The 9,659-nt window shown below is 35.2% G+C and overlaps 1 protein-coding gene across 5 annotated transcripts; it reads left to right on the top strand.

Moving 5' to 3' along the window:
• The first annotated feature begins 311 nt into the window (after window positions 1–311).
• LOC120086536 (transcription factor GTE8-like) lies at window positions 312–8,170 on the top strand. 5 transcript variants are annotated; one of them, XM_039043247.2, is made up of 12 exons: window positions 312–491; window positions 607–699; window positions 1,101–2,457; window positions 2,543–2,597; window positions 2,687–2,827; window positions 3,125–3,195; window positions 3,321–3,393; window positions 6,385–6,462; window positions 6,904–7,019; window positions 7,136–7,202; window positions 7,293–7,423; window positions 7,503–8,170. In XM_039043247.2, exons 3-12 carry the CDS (start codon window positions 1,204–1,206, stop codon window positions 7,770–7,772), a joined length of 2,256 nt encoding a protein of 751 aa, XP_038899175.1. In that variant the 5' UTR covers window positions 312–491; window positions 607–699; window positions 1,101–1,203; the 3' UTR covers window positions 7,773–8,170. The 5 variants fall into 5 exon arrangements, with proteins under 5 accessions (XP_038899175.1, XP_038899184.1, XP_038899167.1 ...); XM_090310472.1 differs by having other exon boundaries at window positions 324–491; window positions 2,549–2,597; XM_039043256.2 differs by having other exon boundaries at window positions 319–699; window positions 2,549–2,597.
• Window positions 8,171–9,659: the final 1,489 nt, after the last annotated feature.

Raw genomic sequence — 9,659 nt, 5'->3', positions numbered from 1 at the left:
GACATGTCGTTCAAAAGCTTTATAGGCAGCCTATGTAGTGTAAACATCACCAATCACGGATTTACGTTTATATCTATCTCAATCATACTACGTCACATTTTTCAATTCCGTATTCAATTTCCATTTATTCACTGGGCTTAAACCAATCGTATTCCCACCGTCACTTACTTTTCTCACCAACTGGCATAAGTTAAAAAAACCCCTTCGCCCCACTGGGATCCACACATCCAACGGCTACAATCACCCAATCCACCCACCGGTGGCTTCAATCTCAGCCGTCCATTTCCCTCAACCCCGTGTGGAAAAATCCCGGGCATTGCGTTTTAGCATAGTAGACTAGAGAGTGAGAGACGGCTTCATACTTTCTCTCTCTTCTCTTTTCTCTCTATCTCTCTCTAGGTCTTCGACGCGCTTCTCTTTTTTTCTTCTCTTCGATCTTCGATTTCCACTTCGATAGCTGTTGTTTTGCTGCAAGTTCTCAAGGATTCAAGGTTTGGATGTTCTGTTTACACCCTCTCTTTCTGTTTGAAGTTCGATTTCGAGTTCTGGGGTTCAGTGGCGGCTTCTGATCTACGCTCTTCGATTGGGTTTTTCTATGTTCTTCAGTTGTTGTGGGGTTGTTACTGCGATTCAATCCAGTGCGTGAAGTTTTGTTACGTGGAGCTGTTGGGATTTACTGGAAAGTTTGTCAGGCTACGGGTAATTCATCCTAGGGTTGTGGTGTGCTTTTTCAATTTTGGTATTTTTTTTCCCTTTTAATTGGCCGTTTGTAGATGGTCAAATATTGGGGGTTTTTGTTGTACTTGGTTTATTTGTAAAGAGAAGAGTATTGGGTTGTGATCTGCTGTTTTCTCTTTTCGTAATTTGTAATATTGACTTGTAGTAGTTCTTTTAGAATTGAAAAAAAAAAAAAAAGAAATTGGTGTGATTTTTTTTTTATATGCTTTTCCTTATGTTGTTATTGTCTTTTTGTTGGTTTTATTCGTGAGTTTATGAAAGAAAGTGTTGGTATTGAGTTCAGCTAAGTGGAGAAGGAATTTTCGCTCTAGGTGTTTTTACTTTCTTCAGGGTTTAGCTTGAATGGTTTGGCGTGTTTGCAGTGGAGGTGCATGATCACGTCCGTGTTCGGTTAGTGACTGTAGTCCTGAAGAAGCAGAATTGATCCAGGGCGCTAGTGAAGCAGCCAGCTTGTGGTTTACATTGATGGATATGAGGACGGAAAAGAATATTAGATACCCGGAGAGATACTATGGAAATAGTTCCTTTCACACTGCCGGTGAATCAGAGGGTTCTGGTAGCTCGGGAAGAATTGACCCTGAGATTGCTGCTTCGGAAGTTTCTAGCACCCCAATGAGAAGATGTGTCAGTTTTAGTTCTGATAGCCGGGAAGGTTTGCGAGTTCCAACCCAAGTTCTTCCCTTGACAAGCCTGTTGCAGTCTGAGAGGAAGGACTTGGTTTACAGGTTGAGGAACGAACTTCAACAGATTCAGACCCTCAGAAAGAAAGTAGAATTGCTTAGAACGCATAGTTTTACAGTTTCATCTTCAAGTGACATTCTTAGCTGTAGCAATGTACACAATGGGCCGTCAGCTGAATGCGTTAAAAATACCTCAAATCTGACTTCAGGGCAATGGAAGAAATCTAATGTTCCAAGCCATAAGAAAGGGCAAGCATCCAGTCGGGTTGCTTCAGATAAAGTTGGGCCTGCTGCGCAAGCATCTGTTTCCAACACCCCAAATGGCACTTCAGCAATTTTGATGAAACAGTGTGAACAACTTTTGAAAAGAGTAATGTCGCACCAGTATGCCTGGGTATTTAACACTCCTGTTGATGTAGTAAAATTAAATCTCCCCGATTATTTCACAATTATCAAGCACCCAATGGATTTGGGAACGGTGAAATCTAAGTTATCTTCTGGAGCATATTCAAGTCCATTGGATTTTCTTGCTGATGTGAGGCTTACTTTCTCTAATGCGATGACTTACAACCCACCTGGCAATGATGTGCACATTATGGCTGATGTTCTCAATTCATATTTTGATATGAGATGGAAGGCTATTGAGAAGAAACTGCCAAAAAGTGATGGTCATGCATTGCCAACTAAATCTAGACCTCGAGAAGATGCTGAGACGGTTAGGCACATGCCTCTAAAAAAGATGAAAGTTGCTTCTAGGCCCCAAGAAGTAACACCCATTCCCTCCAAGTGTGTAATGACAGATGAAGAAAAGCTAAATCTAGGGAGAGAGCTGGAGTCACTGTTAGGAGAAATTCCCTTGCATATAATTGATTTCTTGAGAGAGCATAGCTCTGGTGGAAGGGAATGTGGAGAAGATGAATTTGAGATTGACATTGATGATCTCAGCGATGATACACTTTTCAAATTACGGAAGCTACTAGATGATCATTTTCAGGAGAAACAAAAGAATAATGCTAGTGCTGAACCTTGTGTGATTGAGGTATTAATAACAATTCGACATATGTGTTTAATCGTAATCTTTGTTTATTTGACTGCTTTTGTTTTAAGTAATTTATTATTTTCAGTTGCAGATGTTGAATGACTCTGGAGTAAGCAACTCATCAATGCAACCATCTAAAGGTCTTAAGCCTATTTTGATTTCATAATGAATACTTGCGACATGATTTTCCTATACCTTCTTACTTTATTTCTTCCCATTGCAATAACAGGGAGTGGGCCAGTTGATGAGGATCTGAATGTTGGTGGACATGAAGCTCCTGTTTCAAGCTGTGCTCCTATGGAAATAGAGAGAAGTGCTATGGATGCTATCCATAGGAACAGCAAATGCACGAGCTCAAGAAATTCAAAGGGTTAGTCAGGTTTCGTTTTCTATCTTTTATTGGTACCTTCGTTGTGGCATGTTGTCATCGCCATTTTGCAAGATAAAATCTTTTAGCTGTAATATTTACCTAATATAGCTATATTGAATCTCAGAAATACTTGTCTAATTTACCTATTAACACCTCTAAAAGAGTTTTGTAATAATAGGTATTACAGCTAAAAGATCCATATGTTGCATGTGTTGGTAAATGAGTGGAATATCCTCGATTTACGTGCAACCTTTTTGTTATCTGACCTACTTTATCGACAATCTCGTTTATTATCAGGCGATTCAGGTTCTTCTTGTTCTGATAATGACTCTGAGTGTGATAAAGCTCCAATTCAAGTACATGAGCAGGTATTGTATTGATTAGTAGTTTAACATCAACTGGTTGGTCTCTGACCAATTTGCATTCTGGCTTTGTTTGTATTGTTTAATGGACGTCAGAGGTGGTTGATTTTTTCTCTTTGGACTGTCGACAGGTTCCAGAAACTATTGGCTCTGAAGGTCCAATAATTGAAACTACAACCTCGGATGAACCATTTGAAAGGAATCGTGGGTGTTCTTATCCTTTCTTCATATCTTATAAAGAAATTGGTTTATGCGATCCCTATATTTATCTTTATGAATTAGTTAACTTTTTGCTGGTTGGAAAAGTATTGAATATCAGGTCTAGTTCTTTTTGTAGACACGGGGAATGACATTTTAAAAAGATCTAGAATATGTGGTCATGGTAAAGGCACATATATTAAATTACATTTATAGGTTAAAAACATTTTGTTAAGTAACAATTTAGCCACTAAACTTTAGTTTGTTTCAATTTATACAATGTCATCTTAATTTAGTCCCCAAACTTGAGTATATAACAATTTAATTCCTATATTGTAAATTCGTAACAATTTAATCCATATGGTTAAAGATATTATTAAGATTTAATGAGATTTCTTATGTAGGTAAATTAGTAACTTGATTATTATCAACTGGGAAGACAAAGTGACCTTGGTGGGATTTTCGTGATTAAATTGTTACAAAATTTTTAAATACAAGGACTTAATTGTTTCATACTTAAGATATTATAGGGACTAAATTGTTACAAATTTAAAAGTATAAAACAAACATTTACAAACTAAAGTATATGGATTAAAATTGTTTTCCTAATGACAATTTAGGGACCTAAAGTGCTCCTTTAACCTTTAAAAATATATGTATCTTTTTTCGTAGGGAAAAATGAATACACTTTGGTTCATGTGGTTTGGGTTTGGTAGCATTTTGGGTCTTTGAGTTAGTTTCCCGTCATTTTAACCTTTGAAGTTTTGGGAAAGTGGTTTGTGGTTTGTGGTTCTGCGATCAGTATTAATGGAAAGCCGGTGGTATTTCTGTTTAAAATATTATCATTGTTTTTTAATTTTAAGAAATATTTGCTATTTGTTTTTTTACTCGTTCTCTCTCCTTGCATCCATGGCTGCTGCCTCCTTGGTCTTGTTTTTTTTTTTTGTAAATGCTTTTCATATTTTATTCTTTCCTCCCCTTTGTCTTCTTTCTCTCTTTTCTCTTCATCCTTCTTCCTCCCTTTTCCCTTCATCCTTCTTCCTCCCTTTCCCCTTCTTTGCGCATTTAATTGACAAAAAGCCAAATTGGGGGTTTATTTCAAATTTGAAATGACGGGATTTTCTCCGAGGGCGAAGAGCAAGGGGCAGGGGCAGATGGGGGGGGGGGAGGGAGAAAGAAAGGAGAAATAGAGGGAGGAATCCGTTGAATCAAATGTCCAGTTGCAGAAATATTGAGCTGATATAATATTGCCTAATCAGCTAATATAGTCAGACATTTAACTGCCGCATGATTTTACCACATTCACTTACCATTCCCAAACTTTGGAGACTGAAAATGCTCCCTTTGAATGTGAGACCAAACAGACAATTTTTTGGGATAGAAATGTCTTTTGCCTTAATGTTTACATATTATGTCTTGTAAGTGTTAATATGCCCCTAACAAGTCTGCTTATGTTTATTGTATAACGAGTGCGTGACAAGTGTATGGAGTCAGTGTATGAAACATGTTAGACGCTTGTGCCCGTGCTTCCTAGACTTTTTTATTTAATTAATATTCTGTTTGTCAGCATTGGCGTATACTGTGTACATTGTGTTATGCATATGTATGTGAAAAAGATTTCTTGATTGCTTAACAATTTTTTGTTCTTTAGATGAGATTGATCGGTAGGGTGAATTTGTTTTTGTTTCTGTTTTTTTCTCTTAAAATCTAATCACAAATAAATAGGAGAAGCTTGTATTAGCGTGTTCCTTTGTTTGATACATCAATTCGGTTCATAATTTAGATCTCAATGGATATCCTTAGAATAATTCCTTTTTCTTGACATAGTTTGATAAATTGTTTGTTTTATGTTATAATGGGCATTACTAAATGGTGTACTTTATCTTTTGCAACATGTCCCAACATATGTTAAGACACTTGTTAAACATGATAGACATGTTCTAGACTCTAGTTGAACAAATTGCATAGAGTTTGACACTTATTGAGGGCATGTCAATCTCTTTTCAAACACAATAAACATGTCTTTGTTGAGATATTAATTAATATCCTATGAGTTTTCTTGACAACTAAATGTATGGTCGAGCATTTATCACATCTCATGAGAACAGTCTAGGTGCAAGCTCGCCTAGACGATCACAAATTTATAAAATATGTTTATTTAATTAGGAAATTGAAAAGTTGGTAGGAATATATCTTTAAGTATTGACATAAAACATTGTATCATAAATGTTTGGATTCCTGCTTTTTTAGAATTTTTTTTTGTATGTCCTTGTGTGTGATATATACATGTCATTTCTTCAATGATAGCTCGATTTCTTACCAGAAAGGGAATAAAGAGAACTCAAAACAAGCCTTTAGCACAAGAATTGTTGAAACATATTGGAACAAAATATATTTAGTTTAGGATTACATATGATGAATGTGTTCATGCTGTGTCTTTGTACTAGATATGATTTAAAAGTTAGTGTTGCCATGTTTGATTTGTGTTGTGCTTTTTAGGTTCCGACTGAATCCCCTTTCTGGACAAACTTGTACTCGAATTTTCTCTTGTTTGGATTATTCAACAAATTTGCGTTCTTTAAACGATGTCTGGTTAAAAGAAGCAAACTAGCTCAAGTGGGCCACTTTATTGATTCATGTTGTGTTTGCTTCAGCTTTAGGTTCTGACTGAATCCCCTTTCTGGACAAACTTGTACTCGAGTTTTCTCTAGTTTGGATTATTCAACAAATTTTTGTTCTTTAAATGATGTCTGGTAAAAAGAAGCAAACTAGCTCAAGTGGGCCTCTTTATTGATTCATGTTGTGTTTGCTTCAGCTTTATAAATCATATTTTAATAGTTGTCTCTAAGTAATTCCTTAATTCTTAATGCCTTTCTTCAGAATTTTTGTTATGTATATATGTGTGTGTGTGTGGAAAGCTTTATACTCTTGTTAGGCACGGTAATTATTATTGAAGCATTTGCTTTGTAACTTATGCTATTTAATGGCTTTCTACAGAATCTGAAGGTGGCTACGAACAACTTGAGCAGATTTCCAGCAAGCCTTGTTCTACCGAGTCAGATTGCAATCAGGATGGTGAGTTGAAGTGTGAGATTGAAGAAAAGAAAAAAAACTAAACAATTTTTTTTCCCCCTTTTTCTATAAGCATTTCTAGAGGAATTACTAATTTAGAATGAGTTTGGTTAACATTTAAGAAAAATTGATATTAAAACTCTTTTCGAAGAAACACTTAAGTTTTCATCAACCTAGAAGTGACTTTATAATGATTAGTTGAAAAACCACTTCCAACCGAAATAGGAAAACACACACACACACATTTGAGATTAGTCAAATCACTTTTGAATGTGGTGTAACTAAACGAAGTTACTGAAAGCTCTTTCAAACATAATGTAAACAATGCATTATTGAAGGAGTGTTTTATTGAAAAGTATGGCATGCCTAACATGCTTCAAGAGTCGAGAATTTTGACCCCTATTTTGAGTATATTCCAGTTAATTTTTTTTATCAATAATATAGGTAACTATGTTGCATCTGAGAAGCCTGTCTCCCCTGAGAGGCTTTACCGGGCTGCTCTGCTAAAAAATCGATTTGCTGACACAATTTTAAGAGCTAAAGAAAAGACGATGACACAGGTGGGTTCAAAATATGGGCTACTTGTTTAACATCCTACTACTTTTTATGGATTTTGCAATGAGAGATTGAGAGTTTTGATCTGGATGGTGTGCATTTTGATCTGGACTGAGATCAGGGTGACAAGGGTGATCCTGAGAAGTTGAGACGGGAGAGGGAGGAACTGGAACTGGAGCAAAGGAAAGGTAGTCGGATGGACTTGGTCGATTTGATTGACTTCGGGTTTAATTTAATATCTTGCCGTGTTGTTAACACTCTTTGTTTATGAAATGTAGAAAAAGCACGATTGCAAGCAGAAGCAAAGGCTGCACAAGATGCACAAAGACGAGCCGAAGCAGAAGCTGCAGCCGAGGCTAGACGAAAGAGGGAACTTGATAGAGAAGCAGCACGACAGGCATTGCTCCAGGTAAACTTCAATCAATCCAAGTTCAGAGCAGTCACCCAAAAGTTCCTAGTTTTTGCTCATTACTTGAATATTATGCCAGATCGAGAAAACCGTTATAATAGATGAGAACTCCCAATTCCTGGAGGACTTGGAGATGCTTAGATCCGCTCCTACTGAGCAGTTGGCAAGCTCCGGGGATGAAACAAGCCCCGATCACTCGCAAGATCACCTGGGCAGTTTCAAATTTGTAGGGAGCAATCCATTAGAACAACTTGGGTTGTTCATTAAAGCAGACGAAGAGGATGAGGAAATCGAGCCAAATTATGTCTCAAACTCTATAAAAGACGTAGAAGAAGGTGAAATTGATTAGGGATAAAATAGTGTGGGATGATGAATTCAATGATATTATTGGTCAAGTCAACGAATGGAATCCGTTTAACTGAAAGAAATTGCTGTGTTGCTCCTAGTCCTGATCATTGACTATATTTATTTAGGTAAAAAATAGGATAGAAGAAGAGAGCAGTTGTTTCTGAATAGAAGCATCATTTTGAATGGCTTCTGATTTGGTTGGTGGGGTGGGGTGGTGGGGGGTGTTTGGCTTTTGCTTGTGATTTGCATATTAGTTTTAGTTTGTGAAAGTGTTCCCCTTCGCCTTCGCCTTCGCCTTCCCCTTCCCCTTCTTTCCTTTCAGCGCTTGTCTGTGTGTTGTACATTGATACTTCAAACATACAAATGGATCTGTGATAACAGGATTTAGTTTTAGCGTCATTACATTCTGCCTCTTAATTGTATCTTCATTAGTGACACAATGTCTTATTTGTATGTTTATAGCTGATTAATTTTATTACAATTGTTATTATTATTATTATTATTTAAAAAAGCTGATTAATTAACTCAAATAGTGTCAAATTATTATTTGTTTCAAGAGTTACCACTTAAATTACAGGAATTAGATGACTCTGGATTACATTGTTTAATTTCTCTCTTATTCTATTTTAATTTAATACATGTGATTTCAAATGTACCACGTAATGTAGGTAGGGTTATCTGGCTTATTTTTTTAAGCGAAATGTGCTTGGCTCACGGTAATGAATGACGTTTCACTCTGGAGATTGGAGATTTGACGTTCCATCTCCACAGTTGTATTAATAGAATGTTGAGATTGGTTTATATAGCTTTAAAATTTAAATTTATCTATATTTTTTACAACTTCATGTATCATTCATATATGATTAGATTAGTCAAGTAAATAAGTTCCAAGGTAGGCCCATGAAGAAGCTTGCAATTAGGTCTGGAAGAAAGGACTATAAGAAGAATAGAAAGATGGGGGAGTCATCCTCTATAAGCTTTGGTCTTCCGTACACTATAAATTATAATTGGATTTTTTTTCAACACTTGATTTTTATATTTTCTTTGGAGAAAAAAGTGACAAATAAATTTGTTGGAGAGATGCCAAAGAGGAAAAAGACAGCTTCGGAAAAAAAGGAGGTTTTTGAAAAGTAGAAATTTGTTCTTTGGAACCTTTTTTTTTTCTTTCTTTTAAATATTTTATTTATAATGTTACTTTTAATACCAAAAGTGTTTTTTTTATAAAATAGGAAAACAAAAAGATAGTTCCATATCAAACCATTTCAAAAGTGTCGAAGACTAAAAGATTTGTAGTTCAAATTTTTGATCGATTGATGTCAAACAAATTCTTAATTTTATAGATCACCAATATTTTAGTGAGAGCCACAATAACAATTTGAATCTCATAATCAAGATAAATATTTATAGGTATAAAAATTAGTTTGTCAAATAATTTTATAGTTTGTCAAATAATAATAAATGTGAAATTTCAATTATGCCACCAAATTTCTACATCAACACACACAAAAATAGTAGTTATTTTGTGGCAAAATTAGAATCTAGATAAAGAGAAAAATCTTATATGCTACTTAGAAATATGATCAAATCATTAATCTTTTTACATGGAGCATTGTTAAATAAATTTAATATAATATTTAAAGAACTAACACTTAGGAGCATTTTGTACGATACATTTATTTATTTATTATAGTCCACTTCAACCCCAAAATATTTTTAAAAAAAATTAAAAAAAATTTGTCACATGATAGAATATAATTGAACAAGTGAATTGAAAAGAGACGGGTGCAACCATAATGTACTAAATATTTTATTTATTTATTATTATATAGTTGGGATAACTAATGCACCAAGTATTTTTATACTTAAATGAAATGGTAGAAGCTCGTTC

The sequence above is a fragment of the Benincasa hispida genome, chromosome 1, assembly GCF_027475165.1.
Source record: "Benincasa hispida cultivar pf3 chromosome 1, pf3_genome.v1.1, whole genome shotgun sequence".
Lineage (NCBI taxonomy): Eukaryota > Viridiplantae > Streptophyta > Magnoliopsida > Cucurbitales > Cucurbitaceae > Benincasa > Benincasa hispida.
Note: the sequence above shows the minus strand (reverse complement) of the source record. Positions and strands in the feature narration are given on the sequence as shown.